The 21,606-nt window shown below is 50.2% G+C and overlaps 1 protein-coding gene across 10 annotated transcripts; it reads right to left on the bottom strand.

The window, feature by feature from the left end:
* Positions 1-1,584: 1,584 nt before the first annotated feature.
* Positions 1,585-12,937, bottom strand: ATXN2L (ataxin 2 like). 10 transcript variants are annotated; one of them, XM_082670126.1, is made up of 24 exons: positions 12,408-12,913; positions 10,872-10,908; positions 10,598-10,654; positions 10,440-10,511; positions 9,890-10,040; positions 9,364-9,488; positions 8,424-8,515; positions 7,776-7,976; positions 6,992-7,167; positions 6,711-6,821; positions 5,961-6,155; positions 5,801-5,872; positions 5,480-5,550; positions 5,010-5,305; positions 4,862-4,931; positions 4,331-4,477; positions 4,134-4,206; positions 3,853-4,040; positions 3,372-3,501; positions 3,160-3,281; positions 2,783-2,995; positions 2,467-2,656; positions 2,104-2,140; positions 1,585-1,991 (listed from the first exon to the last, which is right to left on the bottom strand). In XM_082670126.1, exons 1-23 carry the CDS (start codon positions 12,701-12,703, stop codon positions 2,109-2,111), a joined length of 3,117 nt encoding a protein of 1,038 aa, XP_082526252.1. In that variant the 5' UTR covers positions 12,704-12,913; the 3' UTR covers positions 1,585-1,991; positions 2,104-2,108. The 10 variants fall into 10 exon arrangements, 7 of the variants coding, with proteins under 7 accessions (XP_082526252.1, XP_082526253.1, XP_082526248.1 ...); XM_082670127.1 differs by having other exon boundaries at positions 1,585-1,862; XR_014297688.1 differs by having other exon boundaries at positions 1,585-1,862; positions 2,104-2,656; positions 12,408-12,937.
* Between the last annotated feature and the right edge of the window lie 8,669 nt (positions 12,938-21,606).

The raw sequence follows: 21,606 nt of genomic DNA, 5'->3' as shown, positions 1-21,606 counted from the left end.
AGTGCTGCGACTTATAAAAACTTGAAATTACCGGTCAGATGCTGACCCCCAACAAAAAAGGTAACATTCAGCAGGGATTGATGGGCACCCTTTCAAACTTGGATCCTGACAAATGAGTATATTCAGGACCGACAACCTGTTCACAAGCAGCTCAGAAGGGAGGGTGGTCTTGGGCCCAACCTGAGAGCTGTTTTGAAAAAGCCTGATCGGTGATTCCAGAACGAGGCAAACTTGAGAGGACAAAGGAACTTCATGAAAAGTACTGTCCAACAGTAAAGCGAGGTTACTTGTTTTACCCTCTTCAGTGTCCAAGGTGAGGCTGAAGGGTTTCTCAGGATTCCTGACGGAGGGGGAGGCTTAGTTCCCTTCCAACTTCAAGACTTCTGCTCTTAGGAATAAATTATCATCAGAAGGGCTACTCAGGAATGCCTGCAATTACACCTCTCCCAGGACTACAGAAACCTGTCTCCATCTGCACTGCAAACATCAGGAGCCCAATTGAAGGCTTTCCTGCTCCTGTTTCTTCCATCATGGGCTGCCTCCCAACCCCAACGGATGGCCCCAGGACAGCTCCAGTCACTTGGAACCCCACACCAGCCCGTTTCTAACAGCCAGTTAGCTGCTACAGATAACCCCTTTCTCTCCTCGCCTCTTTAAACACCTCGCCTGTCTTCCCCAGTGCCATGCCTGCCAAATACCAGGTTTCAGATACTCACACTTGGGAATTCTCCCCCAATATCTAACTTCGTTCTTCCTGCCCTGGTCTCAGCCAATTTTCTCTGCCTATAACTGAACACCAGTCCCATCCTCTAACCTCTAAGGGTGAATCTTCACTTTATAGACAAGAAACCAAGGCCAGGTCCTATAGTAAGAATTCCGTCTCTGAAAGAACCCCCTCTTCTGCAGCCTGTTATTTCTCCATCCCATACTTGCCTCCCCTCTTCCTCATTTAGCTCCTGCTCCCCTCAGCCTGGCTCAGTTCAGCCCTCTCCCCACTTTCACCAGCAGCTTCATCTTACAGCTCTCACCCACACCCAAGACCTCTCAGCTGTGTACCAGTCAGGCCCTTATTTCCAGTGGCCCAAAACACTAAATGTACTTTTCAGTGTAAAGAGGTAGACATAACTCATGAAGTACTTATATCAGAAATGAAAACCTCAAACCATACCTATGAGGCCAACTTTGAGGGGAGAAAACAGCCACAGAGACTGGGTGACCTGTGCAGCACTTACAGAGCCAGAAAGGCATCTTTGGGCTGTACTGTTACACTGCCCCACCTTGGGAACCACGTAAAACGGAGCTGCGATCTCACTATTCTCCAAAGAGGAAACTATAAGCGGGTTAAGTTAGTTTAAAATTTTATTTTTTTAATTTTTTTTAAATATTTTTATGTAATAAAAAGTAAAAGTCCTTGTCCAACCATCCTTTGTGGGGCATCTGTGTCTCTCACGCAGGTCATTCAAGTTAATGGGGAAGAAAGAACAGGGGGCCCAAGTCTGAGGTTATAAATAATAGAAAATAAAAGATCTTCGTCTCCAGCTGGGGGGGATAGATGAGAGGATGGAAGGGCAAGATGGGGTGGGGATGGGCAGGGGCAGAGCAGGAACCCCCCACCCCCGCTGGACCCCGGCCCTGCCCACTTTGAGGCCCCCCTTCCCATTCAAGGTGCTTGGCAGGAATTCCCCAGCTCCCCCCGCCCCCGGGGGGAAAGGGGGATTGGGGGGCTGGGACTGGTCCGAGCTGCTGGGGGAAGAGACATAGGTCACTCTTCCCTCCACTCATGGAGGTCTCAGGTCGCGGCCAGGACAATCTTCAGTTCCCCGGGGGGTGGAAGGGGAGCTGCTGGGAGGGATGAGATTGAACTGGTTGGAGGGGAAAGAGAAGAGAGCAGGAGCATTAGAACCCAAGCAGCTGTCCCTGCATCCAGTGCCGTCCAGTGCGGGGTGTGGGGCAGTGCTGGTAGGAGCGCCTCCTCAAGGTGTCTCATGGGGCTGTCAGAAGCACAGATCAATCGCCGTTTCCCAGTGAGCCAGAGCCCTTCCTCATGTGCCCAGCTCAGCCCCCCACACCCCAGCCTGGCCCTGTCTGCTGCGCTGACCTTACCTCGGCTAAGTCAGGAGACAGTCGGGGTCACTGAGAGCTGGGGAGGCAGTGGGGAGGGGGGCTGCTGGATCACAACTGAGCGAGGACGGAGGGAAGCAAAGGACAGAGCCAGGAGCAAGCCCCTGGCGGCGGCGACTGTGGCTTCTGCCCACCCTACATACTTCACAGACAGGTGCAGGTCGGCAGGCGCCCTGTGGGACAGCCCTGCCTCCAAGACCCCTCACTCCCCACCCAGAACCCGTGCATCCTGCCCCACCTGCAGCCCATCAGCTCTTCCATGCCAAATTCCCCCAGCTAACGAGAACTCACGAATCCTGTCATCGGCTCCTCCTGGAAATCCAGGCGCCTGGCCAGGCTGCTCACCTTGGGGGTGTCCGATGTAGGGATAGGGTGAGGGTGTGGAAGCTGAGAGTGCAGGCACCCCACTCTGGGGCACCGCGCCTTGGGGGGGGCCCCCATGGCTCTGGGGTGGGTGCAGCAGCATCACCTGGGGCGGGTGGGGAGCCCCAGGGTGAGGGGGCGGGGCTGCTGTGATTCCAGTTTGGACATGGGCCTGCAGAGAACAAAAAGCGGCACCTTTCAGACACGAGCTCTGAAAATCCCAGTGTCGGGAGCCTGAAGTGAAAGGTGCACTGAGGGTTCAGGTCCTTGTGGCAAAGCAGGTCACGTGGGCTCTTACCTGGGTAACATGGGCCATGTTGGTGAAGCCGTGGGGCAGCTGCTGGTGGGCATGGATAGCATACACAGCGGCTGGCTGGGGGAAGCTGCTCTGAGGGGACTGCGCAGAAGGTCCCGGCGGCAGAGAAGGCGGCGTGCCTGTCAGGGCCCCTGGGTGGTACAGGTTCTGCTGTGGCTGTCCACTGCCCAGGTGTGGGGCCTGCCCCGCCTGGTGCTGTCAAGGAGAAGTGGAGGGTGAGTGCACTTCCTTCTCCGGTCCCCCGGCCTACCACTTGCTGACCCCTGGTCCTCCCTCCCCGCTGGGGAATGATCCCTACCCTATCCCTCTTGCAGCCACTCACTCCTGCCCCGCCCACTTGGATCCCCCATGGCAGGCACCTGGACGGGACTGGGGGCTGCATGCTGGGACTGCGGCTGGCTCCCAGTAGGCGTGGTGGCCGGCTGCGGCTGGTGGGCATGGAGCTGCGTGGCATGGTGTGGATAGGACTGGTGAACAGTGGCTACAGCAGGAAAGGGGGAGAGAATCAGGGCTGAGCACACTGGAGGGGGCCGAGGAGCACAGCCGGGAGGGGGGAGGGTACAGAACTCACCATAAAGGGCTTGGGGGGTGGGCTGCTCTGCAGAAGGGTACTGAGGGGTGGAGGACGACACAATGGCCTGGGGATGGCTCCCCGACGTCAGCATGCGTGGGTTGCTTTGAAGCATGGGGGCAAACACCGGCTAGAGGAGCAAGGAGAGGAGCGGTCGGCTCGGCGGAGGGCTCGGGAGGCGTAGCCTGCTGCCGAGCACCCTGGGAACAGCGCTACCCTGGTCTCATCACGACCACCCTGCTTCCCGTTCACAATAACCCTACTAAGTCTTTTTCCCTATAAAGTGTAGCACTACTAAGGCCCAGGGATCCACTGCCTTGCACAGGTCTTACCAGAGCCAGGACTGAAGCCCAAGTGGGACACCACCACCCAGAACTCTGCCTGCCTCCCTCGCCAGCTCCCGGAGTCTGGGAGATGGAGAAGACGGGATTCCTAAGAAGCGGGGGCTCTGCACCCCTCTCTCCTCCCGCGCCTCAGTCACCTGCGAGGGGTAGTGGGCCATGGGCTGCATCATGGCGGGCTGGCCTGGGAACTGCTGTGGATTGTAGGGGATGTAGGAAGAATAAGGTGTGGCAGCCACCAGAGGGGGGCCAGCAGCGGCGGCGGCCTGCATCATCGGAGGGGCTGAGGCTGGCTGGTGTTGGTCCGAGCGCTGGGGGGGCAGGGAGCCTGCCGGTGGGGGGAAAATAGTGCAGAGCTCAAGCTCCATCTGCCAGCAGGCACCAGGCAGTGCCACCGCCTGCCCCTCCTGACCCTGCTCACCTTTTGCTCCCCGGTACTTGCCCTGCTGTCCAGGCACTGAGTTGGACACAGGATATGGATACATCTGAGGTGCCTAGGGACAAGAACACAGGTGAGACTGAACGACTTGCTTATCAATGCTCAGAACAGGTGTGACTCGGTCCCTCAGGTAGCCCAGCCAAACCTCTTAGCCTGGGCCACCCAGTCTCTTCTCTCACCTGAACAGCTGGTCCCATGTGGATCTGAGGTATGTAGGAAATGTACTGGGGGCTATATAGCCCACTCTGGCCTGCCGTCAGCACCGGGATGGAGGGAGTTGAATGAGTCCGGGGCCCAGGAGAAGTTGGAGTACTGGTGGATTTATTCTGTGAGAGACAAAGGAGGACACGTGTAAGATATCTTAATGACTTTCGTACCCCCCCCCCCCCCCAGTCAACAGCATCCACGGAGTGCTGTGCGCCCAACACATCCTATGCTTTTTCTTGGTTAAGCCTCACGTCAAACCCTATGAGATGAGCTTTCTCAAATTACAGGTGAGGAACCTGAGACAGAGAGGTTAAGTGGCCTGAGATCACAAAGCCTGCAGGCACAGAGGATCACGCGGAGTCAGTGGGCCCGTGTCCTAACTACCAGACTCTGTCACCTCTCGCTGCCTGACAGTCAGGTGCCCCCGCCCCGCACTGCTCTAGCACCTGCTCCCAAGTCTCCCTCACGGAACCCGAAGCCCACATGCCCCCAGCCCATCTCACCACAGACAGCAGCGGCTTAGTGGGATTGAACTCCTTGGCATTAGGGTTCAATGTTGACTTCTTCACTTGTCTATGAGAGAAAAATAAAGTAAATGCTCACGGTTTCCCCTCATCACCCGATACCCACCCAGCTCCCCACCCCACTCACTCAGCAACAGGGCCCTCATCCTTGTCATCTCCCTTGATCAGGCCCACTGGGGGGCTACTGGTTTGGCTTGGGCAAGGCGGTGGGGGCTGATCCGGCCCTTCGGCGCCTCCTGCTGGTGGCAGGGGTGGTTTGTCCTCCTTATCCGATATGGATTCTGTCTTGGAGGAAACAGGGGACCCCATGGGCTCTGAAGCCAAAAGACCATCAACCTCCTTCTCCTTCCCTTTGGCCTCCTCCTTTAGGATCCGGGGAGGAAAAGGATCCAGGCTGGTCTCAGGGGAGCTACTGGGCTGAAGCTGGAAGGAGAGAAACACATACACAACGTACAGAGTACTGTCCAGTCCAGACCCCAAGCCCACCTTCCTTCCTTCATCTTTGCTTGCTCTCACCTCTTGGTGCCACCAGTGCCTATTCCATAACCCCCTTCATCTCCATCCTAACATCCTAGCTCATTCCCACACTTTTCTCACCTTAAACTGGGCCCCAAATTTTCTCAGTTCTTCCAGTTGAAAGCGTTTCTGCTCGTTCTGAAGGCCAGGGACTATGAGAAATACCAAAAAAGGAAAAAATATACGTTTCTTTTCTCGAAGGTGGCTACACAGCACCCCAAAGGACAAAGAAACCACGGAAAACAAGAAGAAAGAGCTCTTTAGAGCCCTTTAAGTTAGGATCAGAGGGCTGATACACGTTGTCTTCTTCTGAATCCCAACAACTTTCCTAACTGAAAGTCTGTCCTAATCCAAGGGATAATAGACTCTGGCAGAAAAAAAAAAAAAAAAAAAAATCCTCACCTTTCCCTGCTATCCGGGACAGCTCCTGGGACTCCAGCGTTCTCCCAGGTTCCTTGGCTGGGAGTTCTTTTACTGAACAAGAAAGGAGAGATGCATGAAGGCCCTTCTCTCCAGAACCACACTTCCCACTGTCCACGGCCCTCAAGCAGGTGGCTCTTACCATCTGTGGGTGCCAGTGAGATCTTTGGAGAAGCTGGGGAAATGGAGCCTACTCCAGGATCCCCAACTGATGATGTCACGGGGATGGAAGCTGAAGAGGTCGGTACTGCTGAGCCGATGGGAGGCTCAGGACAGGAAGCTGAGATTGGGGCAGGGGCAGCTGACTTGGGAGAGCGTGGGGGGTACATCCGGCCTACTGGAAGAAAAGGGAGAGCGACGTGATAGTTACTGCTGGTCAATGAGCAATGGGTACCGGGGACTCACCAGAAACACCAAGAAAAGTTTATCCACAAGGTCACAAACCTAAATACTTAGAAGGGCAAGGCAGATAGGGTAAGCAGGTAAAATGGCTTCATGGCTACCATGAAAGACTGGAATGCTGAAAGGGACAGGCATGACTCAGTTCCAGCCAACCAGAGCTATGCAGCAAGACAGGTTCAGTGTTGGCAGAACTTTCTGTATTTCAAAAGAAATTAGAAATTTTCTATGTTTTCTCCTGTCTTAAAATGTTGGCAACTAATTTAAACAAAAGACATCTGCTGGCCAGACACAACCCATGGATTGCCACGCTGGGATTTCTGCACGAGGGAAACTGAAAAATTATTTCCTAAAAAGCATAAATCCAAGCCTCCAAAACACCTTTCATCACATCTCGAAACTGTCTCCCATCCCAGCATTCTAACAACTGACATGCTTACATCCCTTCACAAATTTCTATCCATTTCTTCATGTAACACCACTGGAATCTTACCTGCAGGAGGAGGTGGAACAGAAGCTTCTCCAGAAGGCCTGCTGCTGGGGGAAGACAGAGTCTTGGCACCTCTCAGAGGCCGCTGTGCCTTAGGGGACATGCGGGAAGGGCCTAATTTTTTTTTTTTTTTTTTTTAAAGATGGGAAAAAAGAGGCAGAGTTCTTGCTATTACATTACCATCAACACACCTTCCTTCTAACCCATCTAAATCCTTTTAATTGTCTTCCCCACCTCCTTACCTTCCTGTTCCCTGCCCCCAGCAAGTCTGCTTCATAACTCACCTCCATTGATACCGCGTGTCTCAGAACCTGGGCCAGGGCTGCTATTGTCAAGATGGTGAGGGCCACGAGGTGGCAAAGAGCTAAGGCCAGGCCGGCCACCCCGAGAACTACTGCATCGAACTCCTCCCCGGGGACCTTCCCGAACTCGTTGGGGTAGAGGGATATACTTTCCCTCCCTGGGGAGAGAGTTCAAATAACATTAAGTAGCCACAAAACACATTTTACAAAGATGAAGCCCTCCTCCTAAAGTCTACCTCCTGCCTCAACACACACACGCAACTATGCCTGGTTTCGGCTGTCTGCACTCTTGCACTCGACGAACTGTCCTGGTTATGTGTTCTGTGACTCCAGGATTATGCCCTTATGTTGCATCAACCCCTGACCAGAACAAAGCAGCCAGTACTCCACAATCCTAACCCTCCTGGTCTACAAGAAAGGTAGTTTCACACTGTGGTTTAAGGTGCAGCTTTTATAAGACACTATACACTTTGGTTTCATTTTCATAAAGGGAAGAGTAGAAAAACATATGAATGAATATGCAGAGGAAAAGAACATGTATCAAAAAGCTGAAAAAAACCTGTCCTTAATCCATAAGCTTTAGCCTTGTTACCTTGGGCAAATTACCTAATGATTCTAGACTTCAGTCTCCTAAACCTAAGAACTGGGAATAACTATGTATAAACCTATATGGCTGTGAGGCTTCAACAAGAGTATACCGAGCTCTTGGCCCAAGCCCTGGCCCAAACGGTGAGCCCCACATGGGCCAGCCACCCCTAGTAATCACCTAGATGCCAAGCTGGGGCTCTCTCGCCCTGAACCCTGTCGCTGAACTGCACTGTGCTTCTCCTCCTCGGTGCGCCCGTCATCATTCTCCATGGCGATCCGCAGGCGGTACTGAGGGCTCGATTCAATCTCTCGAGCCAACTGGGCTGCACGCAGCTCCCGCTGACGAAATTCTTCCGAGTTGTCCTTCTCTAAGGGCACCCTGAGAGGACCACGACCATCCCAGTGCCACAGGACAAGAGGGGAAAAAGGGAAGACATTTCTATCAGTCCCATCACCAGCTCAGATATGTAGGTGCTTAAACCCTTCAACAACTCAGCATGTATTGAACTGGCATTTAGGAGGGTCCCAGGCAGAGCAGCAAGGCCTATCTCTGAATCTGAGGGACACTTAGACACATATATAAATCTGTTAAGGTTTTCGAGGAAAAGTATCGACAAGAAAGCAGTTAATTCTACTCATGGAATCAAGGTTAAAAGAGAAAACCTCTGCGGGAGCAGTTCACAGGCAGATCAGGAGTGGAGAGTGGGCAACCCAGCACCCAGAAAAGCATGTACAAAAGCTATGTTCCACCTAGAGACCCATCCTCCTCTCTTGATGACCCCACACCTCAAGCTGTACCACATGAGAAGTACCAAAAGACACTCACGTGTAAGAAGAGAGACTGCTGTCATAGGTGGTCTTTATGCCGTAGTTCTCCTCATTGAACTTGAACATTTCATTGGGGTCCCATCCATTGGACTAAAGGAAAAGGGAGAATGTTTTAAAACCCAGGAAGGAAAGCAACAATAACCTGTCTTTGTCATCCATCAGGTTGAAAGATTAAAAATCTGACCAAATCAAGAGTGAAAAAAGGAACACAGCTGGTGGGAATGTCAACTAGTACTAAGGACTGTAGTACAAACCGGCAATATCTAGCAAAAGAGAAGTCTTTAAGACCTAACATCCGTTTCCAGGTTTATATCCCAGGGAAATTCTGGCATACGTACATGGGGATACATGTTCTAACAATTCACTAAGGCGCTATTTTCAATACCAAAATAATGCCCAAAGAAACACCAATCAGTAAGGAAAGGGATAAATACAATTTGTTGTATATACATACATGTACATGTACATAAATAGGACACTACACAACAGTTAAGAGCAATGACTAGATCCACAGACCAACATGAAAAATTCAAAATCTATAAGAAAAGTAAATTTTAGACAAATTAATGCAGTGAAATAACAATGCGCTCACTAATGAGCAACTTTAAATGTTCACAGTAGTTGTTCTGATAAAGGAAAATGGGCCTACACAGTACTCAATCTCATCTATATATTTTTTTTTTCCCAGGCTGGAAAGAAACTGACTTGAAGCAAAGGTTAACAGCTGTCAATCACAGATGATGGAAGAACAGGTATTTCTGTTTTGTTATTTTCTGTATTTTCCATTGGACTCTAACTGCCATCAACAAGCAATAGTAAAAGTGGTCCCCCCCGCCCACCCCAGCAACGCTCGGTTCCAAGAATTATGCAGTGTCAACAACCCACATTCTGGGAGCAGAGCTCCCCAGCTCTCAGGTTCTCAGGAAAGGAGACTGTACCATGTCAGACTCCAGGTCGTAGTCATCGCTGTTGCTGTCGCCCCCCTCCCAGCGCTGAAGCACCTTCTCCTTGTGCTCCCCATTCACCTTCGAGTTCATGGCAATGGCTGAATCAGTGAACTTGTCTGTGAGAGCAGATTGAAGATCAGGAGTCAGGTGATATTTCACAGCCTTCTTTCCAACACCCCTCCCACCACGGGAGTAAAGAAAAGTTTCTGTGTGCCAGAGTCTGGGGGGTGGGGGCAAGGGGGGGTACGGCATAAAAAGCCTCATTCTAAGAGTTCAGAAGGAGCAAGGAGTTGGAAACAAAGCAAGGAGACTATGAAGAACCACAACACAGGCTGGAACTCCTTCCCCTGCATCTCAGACACTAAGACATATTCTCAAGAAGAAAAATCTAGCCATCTTCCTCAGAGATAAAGGAAGATGGTAAAGAGGGGGAGGGAGGAGGAGAAACAAGTCATCACGTTCTCTGCCCTCTACTCAAGAAGTGGGTCTGACATAACACCCTGGCCCAAAAATATACCTTTAGTAGCATAATTGAAGTCAACATTTCGGAAGTGGACAAGCATGACATCACTTGGCTTAAACACCATGGTGTCCACAATGTCTTCCCGACGAGGACCACCTGCTGGCTCCGATGCTTTCCGGTGCACAGCGTCTACTGCCAGTTCAAACTACAAAAGTCCCATTTCCCAACACCCAAGGGTCAGGATCAAGAAATGTGAAGACAACACTATGACTACTTTCGTTTCACCCTTTCTAAACTGTCCCCAACACCACATTCTCATGTGCACTGTCTTCTCAACACCAGCCACAGGACTTAGCCGAAGTCCCAAACTTAAAAATTCACATCTTTAAAGTTGAGCATTTTAACATCATAGTACTGAGCCCTCAAATCTCAAACCCATATCTTTTAAGTGCATGCAGCACTATTCCGGCACAGGCCTACAAAAATGAGTACGGCCACAATGCTGACCAACACCACTCAATTTATATCTGCAACTGAGCCTATTTCATTCTCCCCCTCTTCCTCCCATGTAACTCCAAAGCTAAGCTAATTTGAATACACTGACCTTTGAGCTCAGGGTCTTGAAGATACCTTCATAGGTGGTACCATTCTTTACCTTTACATCACAAGTGGAGCCCTGAAAGGGGGGCGGGGGGTAAGAAGAGTGCCTTTAGCAAACTGATGCATTACATTCCTCAACCTAGGGGTTAGGTACCCACTTACCACAACAGCTGTAAGGAAATGCAGCATCCTGGAATTGTTGTAGACACCCTCAAACACCTGTCAGTAACACAGGAGAGGGACAAATAAAGGAACAGCCAGTCACCATCTCACCTTCCTTCAAAATGTCCACATTCCATGCACACCCACCTTGTATGTGCTGTGCCCCTTGCGCTTCTGAACCCATCTGACTATTTCTGCACCTAATCTGCCCTATACCCCCACATATACATCTTTTAGGTCTCTGTACCTTAGGCAGGGGGGAAAAGGCACTCACCGGTGACTGTGGGGGTCCCTTTCCTGTGCTTTGTCCCCTGTAAGAGAAAGAAATGAGAAACTAGTTATTTAAATATGTTCAATCCCTCTTATACAACTGATTTCAAAGAACTTGGTATGCTAGAGCCAGATGCCATGTGAAGATGATCATTTAGGGTACAAACCAATTAATCAATAAGATTTTCAAATTCTCACTTTATAGAGAGAGAAACACAGGCATTAAAAGCCATTTTCTCCAAATGCCAGTCAATCATCAACAGTTGTCAATTGCTTTAAGAAGCCAATTCAACACAACCGTCTCACTTTCTGCAAGAGGGCCAGGGCTGCATGCTTCCAAAAGACAAATGCTACAATATTCGACAACAAATAACCCACCCCCGATGTAAAGGTGGAAACTCACAGAGTGCAGATTTGGAACTACCTAGCTCAGGCATATTACTTCCGAAACAGAAAAGACCATCATTTTTACGGCCTAAACCCTGGAGGATGGGGGTACTCCCTCTATAATCCACCCTTCTCGACTTCTTTACTCATTCAGCCTGTTACCCACTCTGGGAGGGGTCACCTATCGCCCGGTAACCCCGCTCCTCGCTGGGTGATGTAACCAGCGGTTGAAGAGGGCGATCAGGGGGGCCGTTGGCGGGGCTGGGGGACAGCGCAGCCGCAAAACCTATCCACCGGGAAGCCTCGCCCGGTCTGCGCCTGCGCACTAAAGCCCACGGGCCTCTTCCAACCCCCCCCCCACGCGATCAGAACCCATTGCGCCTGCGTGTACCTCCACTCTCAATTCCATACACCCACACAAGAAGAAACCGAGTGGGGTGTCCACCACTCATCCAACACCACCAGGCGATCCCGTCCACGCACACTCCCAGCAGCTGCCCTATATGTTACCCGGGGCTGGAGAATGGCCGGGTCATAAGACACAGCATCCGCGCACACGTAGGGGAAGAGCGCGCGCGCGCGCTGGAGGTTCCCGACCCGCAGTCCTCCCAGCTTCGTCCCTCCTTCCGTCCCCCCGCCCACCCTGCTCCCCTCCTACTGGCCAGACTGGGAAGGGGGAGGTAGCAACTCGCTCCCAAGTCCCTCCCTCCCCATTGGCCAAACTGTGGGCCGCGCGCCCCCCTCCATTGGCTACGGCCAGGGACCCCTTCCCGCAGCTGACTCCCCATTGGCTGAAGCCGGGGACCGCCAGACCCTTCGTGGTAATGGAGCCGGGGACCCCGATCACCTCTTCACCCCCCCCCCCCAAACTCCTCGTTCCGACGCCGCTGGCGGGATGCGCCCTGCCTGCCCTTAAAGCCCAGGTCCCGAGCCCTGACTAGGCTCGCAGAGGTGAACACGGCCCCTAAATGCCCCGGTGGCCATCCGGGGGCCCTTTTCCTCCGACCTGTTTGGACCTGAGGAGCCCAACCCCAGCTTCCCGGGGTTTCCCCACTCCCCCTGGCGCCCCTCAAAGGTGGCCAGGCTGGAAGTCCGCCTCGCGCGGTGTCTCAGCCACCTCGGCTCCAGCGCCCGGAAACCCACCCATCCTCACCTGGCGCTGCCGATGGCCGCTGCCCCTGGCCTCTCCTGATGTTGCTGCTGCGGCGGCGGCGGCGCCAAGATGCTCTCAGCTCCCCGGCGGAGCCCGCTCCCGGCAGCGGCTGCAGGCCCCAAGCAGGGGGAAGCAGCAGCGGGAGGCCCTGGGGGAGCCGAGGTGGAGGCCAGGGGCCCCGGGAGGCCGCCGTTGGGAGGGCTGGTGCCCCCGGGAGGCCGGCGGGCCACGGCCTGTTGCGTGGGGGGCGGCTGCTGGGGCTGGGAGGTCTGTTGTGGCGGCTGAGGCTTCAACATGATGGCAGCGTCCGGAAGGGGAATTAGGGGGAAGGGAGGGAGAGAGGAAGCCGGGGCTGGGCCCCCGCCGGAGAGCGCGGGAAACGACGGGGACTGGGAAGCTGGGGACCCGCCGTTGGCGGGCGGGGGCGAGCCCCGCGGTGTCGGGGGTGGAGAGAGAAGATCGCGGTGCGAGGAAGCGCCGCGAGGCGGAAGGGGAGGGGGTCTCGCGGGCCGGAGGAAAGCAAGAGGGCGCGAGCCGGCTTGGCGCGCGTGCGCGTCGCCGGGGAAAGGGGAGGGGGAAGAGCGCCCGGGCGGGAGCTCCCGAAGGGGGGGGAAAGGAGGGAGCGGCGGCGCGAGCTGTCCCCGCGCACCGGGGCGTTTAGCTCCGGGCGGGAGAGGCGAGAATAAAAAAAGGTGAATCTCGCGCCCCTCGCCTTTGGAGTTGGGAAAGAGCAGCGCGGGCGCTCACGCGCGCCAAGGACTTATGGTCTCTAGGTCTCAAGGAGCCCCAAAGGCTGCCAACCGCTGTCGCTTCACAATGAGCGTCTGAAGCGCTGGGGGTGGAGCCGAAGAAGCAGAGAGGAAGGAAGAGCCGGCCGCCCCGCCTAGGCCGCCGGCGTAGCGTCGGGATACCTCCGCAGTCGTGTGAGAAGTCACGACGAAGGGTACAGTTCTTCCGCCATTTGGGGGCCCATGGGCGGAGTCTTGAGTGCAAAAAGAAATCCCGCGACTAGACCAGGGACTTATCCTAGGCTTGTGGTACGTTGCATGGGGCCCTTATCTGCTTTACATAAAAGACTGATAGGCATTAAAGTTATCAGTTTGAGTATGCTGATCGTTGGGGATAAATCTATGCCTAATTCTAAATTATTTTAATGATTTTCAACCAAATGGTTTCTCCATGCCCTAGGATGAACCCTTAAACTATAGTAACAGAGACTGAAGGCCATAGTTCCTAGGGTCTAGTTCAAAATCCTCCACCCAACTCCGCAATGAAGGCAGCCTTCATTCATTCAAATTAGTTGGGCATTAGGACATTAGGCTAGGTGCCTCGGATGTAACTAATTAAACCACTTCTTGCTCTCAAGGAGTTCAAACTAATGGTAGATTCAGAGAATTAGATGAGATCTATTAGGTGAAGCACAGGGCACTATGATAGTACAGCTAATTCAGCTTTGGGTGATGGATTTCTAGGCAGGGGAAATAGGATATGACAAGGTAAGAAAACTTCATTATGTCGAGTATAAGATAAGAGGGAGGAATTTAAAAAAAAAAACAAAAACACAAAACTGGAAAGGTAAGTAACCAAGGACCAGAGTTTAAAAGAGATGTGGAGGGACTTCCCTGGTGGTCTAGTGGCTAAGACTCCACTCTCCCAATGCAGGGGGCCCGGGTTCGATCCCTAGTCAGGGAACTGGATCCCACACTCCACAACTGAAGATCCAGTATGCCACAACGAAGATCCTGCACGTGGCAACGAAGATCTGTGGTCCACAACAAATACGTGCTGCAGCCAAATAAATAAATATTTTTTAAAATAAATAAAAGGCACTTCCCTGGTGGCACAGTGGTTAAGAATCTGCCTGCCAATGCAGGGGACACGGGTTTGAGCCCTGGTCTGGGAAGATCCCACATGCCGCAGAGCAACTAAGCCTGTGTGCCACAACTACTGAGCCTGCGTGCCACAACAACTGAAGCCCACATGCCTAGAGCTCGAGCTCCACAACAAGAGAAGCCACCACAATGAGAAACCCGTGCACCGCAACGAAGAGTAGGCCCTGCTTGCCGAAACTAGAGCAACTAGAGAAAGCCCGCGCACAGCAATGAAGACCCAACCCCCCCAAAATTAATTAATTAATTAATTATTTTTAAAAAAGAGACGTGGACATCATCCTCAAAGCAGTGGGGAGCCTTTTACAGAAAATGAAGAGAACATATTTGCATTGTTAAAGGATTACTGTTTCTTTGCAAAGTGGAGAGTGGAGTGGAGTGATGGGTCTGTGGTCTTAATCCTGGCAAAACTTTCAACATGTCATCCTCTCTTCACTCAGGCATTAGCATTGGAACTCCTCCAGCTCCCAACTCTCCCCTGAACATGCACACACTTAGCTAAAAGTCTACCTTACTCTTTGGGAACTATTCCTTCGCCCCAGCTCTCTCCTAGCTTTTTAGAGTGTTAGGTTCCCTCCCTCTGTGTTTGGCCAGCAATTTTCTCCACTGTATTCTGTGAGCTCCCTTTCGTTCTGTTTTCCTGCTGGTATCAGCGCCCTCATGGCTGGGATCTTATTCTTGCTGCTCCTTCTGTGACACCTGGCACAATGCAGGCAGTCAATTAAACACCTATGAAGTGGATGGATCCAAGAGGTATTTTGAGGACCATGTCTCCTGGTTGTCTGAATAACTGTCTAGTTCTTTCCTGGCATTATGCCACCTCCCCGGCCTCGTTATGGGCACTCCTGTCTCCCCACCCACATTCTGCTCCCACACTCTGTTTTGTCTCAGCCTGTTAAACTCCCATTTCCGCAACATGCCTTGCCCTTATTCAGCTCTGCCTGTACATGTGCTGTTTCTTCACCTACTTCTCATTCTTCAAGCTCAGGTGTCAGTCCTTTCGAACATCTTGTTATTGACTCCCTCCTCCAGGTTCCCAGAACACTGTGATTTTCTTTTCTTTTTTTTTTTTGGCTCCCCTTTCCATTGGAGCCTAAGGTCATTAAGGTCAGGGACTGTATTTTACTCATTTCTCTATACTTCCTGTCTAGCTCAGTGGCTCGCACACAGTCATTCAATAAATTGATAAATGAATGAAATGTCTTATTACCTGCAGTTTAGAGATTATATCACTGTGATTTGCTCTGGAGTGATCTCCAGGGTACACTGTTAAGTGAAGAAAGCAAAGAGTATAAACTATGCTTCCTGTGTGCAAGGAAGAAGGGGAAATAAGAAAACAAATATATCTGCAAATTCTTCCAAAGAAAAACACAAGAAGGGTAAACCAAAAACTAATAAAATTGGGCACCCATGAGGGGTGGGAGAAGATGAGGGTTCCTTGGTTGTTGGGTTACATCCCTCTTTTTGAGGGAAACAACAGTGCCTTGAATGGGGAAAGGGAGACACTTCTTTGAGCCTTCTCATATAGTTTTGACTTTTCAAATAATGGTCAACATATTTAAAAAATTAAATCAACAGAAACAGAGTACGTAAAATCTGAATACAGACATAAATAAATGAACCCAACACTATTTTAGATAAGTAAAAATAACACCCTTGGGCTTCCCTGGTGGCGCAGTGGTTAAGAATCCGCCTGCCAATGCAGGGGACATGGGTTCGCGCCCTGGTCCAGGAAGATCCCACATGTCGCAGAGCACCTCAACCTGTGCACCACAACTACTGAGCCTGCACTATAGAGCCCGTGAGCCACAACTACTGAAACCTGCATGCCACAACTACTGAAGCCCGCGCACCTAGAGCCTGTGCTCCACAACAAGAGAAGCCACGACAATGAGAAGCCTGCGCACCGCCAACGAAGAGTAGCCCCTGCTCGCCGCAACTAGAGAAAGCCCACCTGCAGCAACGAAGAGCCAACGCAGGCAAAAATAAAAAACAAATAAATTTATTTAAAAAAATACCCTGAAGGGCAAAAAAATAGAACTAATTCAAGTAACTTTTAAGCACCTTCTGCTAAAGAAAAAAAATATCTGCAAACCTTGAATTCTTCTTAAGTCAGTTTGCTCTAGTAGTAAGGGCATGGCAATTCGGAAATTATTTTGGGTGTATGGTAGGATTGAGCACATGAGTAAATATGCAGACTGGTTGGGAGCGTTCTCACTGAGGAAGTAGGGAGAAGCAAATGTGGAGTGAGAGAAGTGAGCAAAAACTGTGGGGATTGGAATGGGAAGCATCAGTATAAATTTTTTTTAATTTATTCATTTTTATTTATTTTTATTTTTGGCTGCTTTGGGTCATCGTTGCTGTGCACGGGCTTTTTCTCTAGTTGGGGTGAGCGGGGGCTACTCTTCGTTGCGGTGCATGGGCTTCTCATTGCGGTAGCTTCTCATTGCAGAGCACGGGCTCTAGGCATGCGGGCTTCAGTAGCTGTAGCACGCGGGCTCAGTAGTTGTGGTGCACAGGCTTAGTTGCTCCGCGGCATGTGGGATCTTCCCGGACCAGAGCTCGAACCCATGTCCCCTGCATTGGCAGGCAGATTCTTAACCACTGCGCCACCAGGGAAGCTCCAGTATAAAATTTATGGGAAAAAATTAGGTGGATAGACAGACTGATATTTACACAAGTTCCCAGATCTTGTTTACTAAATATTCCACTGAAAGAAACCAGGGCTCCTTGAAGAAATGGCTGATTCCAGCCTGGACAGGCGCGAGGAAGGTACCAGATGAGCTTGGAACATTTTGTTGTGCCAGAAAATAAATACTAAAAACATTTATAAGCGCATCAAAGAGCCACTGGAGCCATCTTGAGGTGGCCAAATCTGGCACAATTTGAGCATTGAAACAAATAAGGATAGTGAGTGATTATAGCTCATTGAATAAAAGAATCCATGCATCCATACTGTTAACAGATATAAACATACATGCAGGACTTGCCTGGTGGCACAGTGGTTAAGAATCCGCCTGCCATTGCAGGGGACACGGGTTCGATCCGTGGTCTGGGAAAAGCCCACATGCCATGGACCAACTAAGCCCGTGCAACACAATTAATAAGCTTGCACTCTAGAGCCCGCTAGCCACAACTACTGAGCCCACGTGCCACAGCTACTGAAGCCCACGTGCCCTAGAGCCCACACTCCACAACAGAGTAGCCCCCGCTCGCTGCAGCTAGAGAAAGCCCGCTTGCAGCAACGAAGATCCAATGCAGCCAAAAGTAAAATTAAATAAATAAATAGTGCATACACTGCTAAAAAGAAGAAACGTAGAAATGACTGTGTTTTTCAAAAATGTCCATGGCATGAAAGGCAAAGAAAGGTTGAGGAACTGCTCCAGATTAAAGGAGGCTAAAAGTGACTAACAACTAGATGAAATACTTGATCCTGGCCTAAATCCAGAACAAAATTGCTATAAAAGACATTGTGGGAAACTTGATGAATTTGGAATATAGACTATGAAGTATTACATCCATGATAAATTTCTTGAATGTGCTAACTCTGTAGATGTGTAGGAGTATATTCTTAGTAATTATACACCAAAGTATTATGGGGCAAAGGAACATGATATATGCAGCCTACTATTAAATAGTTCAAGTTACATATATTCTTTATACACCCACAGAGAAAATGATGAAGCAAATTGGCAAAATATTAGTTGTTTGTGAATCTTGGTAAATGTTATACTATAGTTCTAGGTAGTAGCCTTTCAACTTACCTGTAAATTTGAAATTTAAAAAAAAAATTTTTTTTTTTGACACTCAGTTTGTGGGATCTTAGTTCCCCAGCCAGGGATTGAACCCCGGCCCTCGGCAGTGAGAGCACCGAGTCCTAACCACTGGACCACCAGGGAATTCCCTGAAATTATTTTTTTAAAATAAGGAATTAACACGTAATTAAATAAGTTAAAATTATTTGATACCTCTAAAGTTAAGGAAAGGAATAAACCACCTAATTATATTTACTAAACACTCATAAACTCGTTGATAAATTAGGTGAAGAGTTTTTAGCTCTTGAGAGTACCCTTAGGCAGTACCCCAGTGTTCACTGCAAAGTAATCCCACTTTGAGGTTCAGGTGTTACTAGACTCCATTGATACAAAGAGGCCACATTCCTCACTTAAGACATGTTAAGAGAGAGTGGCTGGAACAGCAAGAGACATTCGTTATGATGAAGCCCAGCTCTACGACATGTCCCCGACCGATATCCCACAGGGGCAGTTTTCCTTCACAAAGGCCTGCACGGTAGCAGAAAGAATAGAGAGTCTGTCCCGGGAGACGAGAACTCTAGCTCTGCCTTTGTCTCTTATTAGCTCTACCGACGAGGGCAAGTGATTGGACTTCTGGGGCCCCAGTCTGAATCTGTAAAAGGAGGGGCTGGATTAGAGGAAGGATCCCATACTCAAATTCCTGCATGAGACGGGTAATAAAATAGGGTGAAACAAAGAGGCACCGTGAAACTGGAGAGCATGTGCCCTATCTAAAAGGGGTGCCTGCTTCTCAGCTCCAACCAACGAATGCCAGGCAGGGATGTGTCCCAGTGTTGCCAGAGATCTTGATTTAAAAAAAAAAAAAGAAGCAGCAGCCAGAAGTTTGGATTTTTAAAAATAGAAATCTCCCAATTTTTCTCTTCTTTTTCGGGGGAAATATTTTGTGTGCCAAACAATGTATGTGTGCAAGCCACAGCGTGCAGCCATCAGGTTGGATGAACCCCAGTGTCTGCTGTCCTCCTTCACCAAAGTCTTTCCAATGCCGCTCATGCTATCCAAATATGGTATGAAGACCTGCTTCAGCCTTCATCAGAAGAAGGTAGGCACACCTTACTATGCCTTTGCAATCAGTTTGGAGAATAAGCTCCCTTTCTGAGCATATCTTGCACTTCCTTTCCAAAAGAAGACTCTGGATTTCTCATTTCCCTCCCAATGGACCACTAGGCCCAGATCTCCATGACTGCATCCTTCAGGAGGAAAGTAAGGGCAAGAGCGATGACACATTAACAGATGCTCTACCCACATTTTCCCACTGGATTCACTGGGTTTCTCTATCTTCCTTAGGTGTCTCAGAAGTTCCATCACCTTCTTTTGGCACCTGCTCATCAAACATTTCTTCACACTGCTTCTAGGACCTGGCTCTCTCATTTGTCCCCCCTGACCAGTCTCTCATGTTTATCTCTGTCCTCCTGAACATAGACTCAAAGATTGAGCTCATTTTCTCTCACACATTCAAGCTAACTCCTTCCATCTCCTTCCAGGAACCTCTCCATTCTTCAAAAACCATCTTTCTCTCTTGCTAGTGTCTGGCCCCCAATCCCTTTGCACTTTCCTGGGCTTTGTATTTCAGTATTTACATATCATGTTTTCATCTCTCCCCCACCTTCCAGTAATCCAGAGAACAGTGGGGTCTAGCACTCCTGCCTCCTGGGAGCTCCAGCCCACTTGATCATAGGGACTATGCTTCCAAGTCTACTTCAAGGACAGGAACCCAGTTCTCTGTGGCACCTCTTCCCTGTCCCCTCCATCTGCTGCTTTTCAGATCTTGAAGACTGGGAATACATAAGGATGCTAGAGTAGTTTCTCCTTCCAAAGAATCAATTGTTTAATTTTCTCCTCTCCCTGTCCAGAATCCCAGGATTTCCACAAGAAAGGCAGCGAAGTTCCTGCCCTTCTCAAGCTGCCCTGCCCCTCCTAGCCATGCCACCACGTGCCCAACTTTTATTTCTTGTCTCACTCTAGGGTCTTCACGTTGTTCCTTCTCTACCCCCAGATACTTCTGTGCTTCTTTAATTTTTTTTTTTTTTTTTTTTTTTTTTTGCGGTACGCGGGCCTCTCACTGCTGTGGCCTCTCCCGTTGCGGAGCACAGGCTCCAGACGCCCAGGCCCAGCAGCCACAGCTCACGGGCCCAGCCGCTCCGCAGCATGTGGGACCCTCCTGGACCGGGGCACGAACCCGTGTCCCCTGCAACGGCAGGCAGACTCTCAACCACTGCGCCACCAGGGAAGCCCTTCTGTGCTTCTTTAGATGTAGAAAATCACACAGCCAGGGCAGTGCTGCTCATCAGAACGGTCAGGATGATATTCCTAGGGCTCATCATCACCTTGAAAACCCTGTTGCCACTGCCAGTCTCCTGACCATGGAGGAAGGAAAAAAGTAGAGTCAGTTTCCTGAGACCTCTGGAGCAGACTCTTCGCCCTGGAAACTTTCTCACTTGTTCCAAGGAGAAAGACCTTCCCATAGCTCAGTGTTCAAATCCTTTAGAAATGATCCCTCTCCTGAGTACCCTCCAAATCTCTGACCACGTAGCCTCTTCGTGATGTTGGATGGATGCGTCCACATTCAAGAACTTTCCTTGTCCAACCCCAGACCAAGCCTGAACCAAGCCCAGACTTTTCTCCATGAACACCCTCTTCTGCCTTTCAGACCTGTATTCATTTCCCCAGTGCCCCCCTGTCTCTCATGCCTAAAATGCCACACACTGAGTTACTTTTTCATTCACTTCCCCAGGTGCCCTTTGTTCTCTTTTCTTTGGTTCCTCTTTCCGGTTCTCTGGCAAGTTATACCTTCTCTCCTCCTTCAACCTTTCCAATTCTCTTTTAGTTGGATTCATTTCATACCCATGTCCCTTTCTCCTGACTTCTGCTTTCCAAAACGATTTCTTATTTCTAGAAGTAACCTTCTCATCATCCCGTTCTCTCACTCATTCATTCACTTACGCATCAGCATTAACGGAGCGTCTATTATGTGCCCAGCACAACCCTAGCAATGAAGGGTGGATTTGAAGCTGAGAGGCAATAAATTGATAACCGTCATCGCAGCCATCTCTTTGGCTATTCAGCTTTTGTATGCACCCATTTTTTTACACATTAGAACACCCATGCCACTGTGTTCCCACCTTATAAGATACAGCTACCCTTCATACAAGTGAAGTTCTTTCCTGTTCCCTAAAATGAGGGAACCATCATTGTAGAAACTGCTGGTTATATGAATTACTCCTCAAATTCAGTCACAGTCCTACAGAATATTCTACTACCTAAGCACTAATTGTAAAGTTAACCCCCAACAACTTGTATAAAAATAAAAATGAGGAGAGAGAAAAAGAAATTGGTTAGCATATACAAATAAACACGTGACTATATTAAGGGAAGAGAAAATATTCCTAGCTTCTACAGTTACCATTTCTGTAAGTGGTCATGAGGCTGTAATTAATAACTATAGTTCCTTCTTCAAGTATCCAAGCCATCTTTCCTTGGCACTCAGCCAGAATCTCA

The sequence above is a fragment of the Grampus griseus genome (assembly GCF_964374135.1).
Source record: "Grampus griseus genome assembly, chromosome: 14".
Classification (NCBI taxonomy): Eukaryota; Metazoa; Chordata; class Mammalia; order Artiodactyla; family Delphinidae; genus Grampus; species Grampus griseus.
This window is presented reverse-complemented; position numbering and strand designations above follow the sequence as displayed.

Bases quoted from the DNA above. Each gene is read 5' to 3' on its own strand.
- ATXN2L (XM_082670122.1), bottom strand. From the start codon at position 12,703: ATGTTGAAGCCTCAGCCGCCACAACAGACCTCCCAGCCCCAGCAGCCG. The intron at 6,822-6,991 runs GTGAGTTATGAA...AAAAAAAATTAG, and splicing joins GACACGCGGTATCAATGGAG to GCCCTTCCCGCATGTCCCCT. The intron at 5,306-5,479 runs GTGAGAAAAGTG...CTCTCCTTCCAG, and splicing joins AATTTGGGGCCCAGTTTAAG to CTTCAGCCCAGTAGCTCCCC.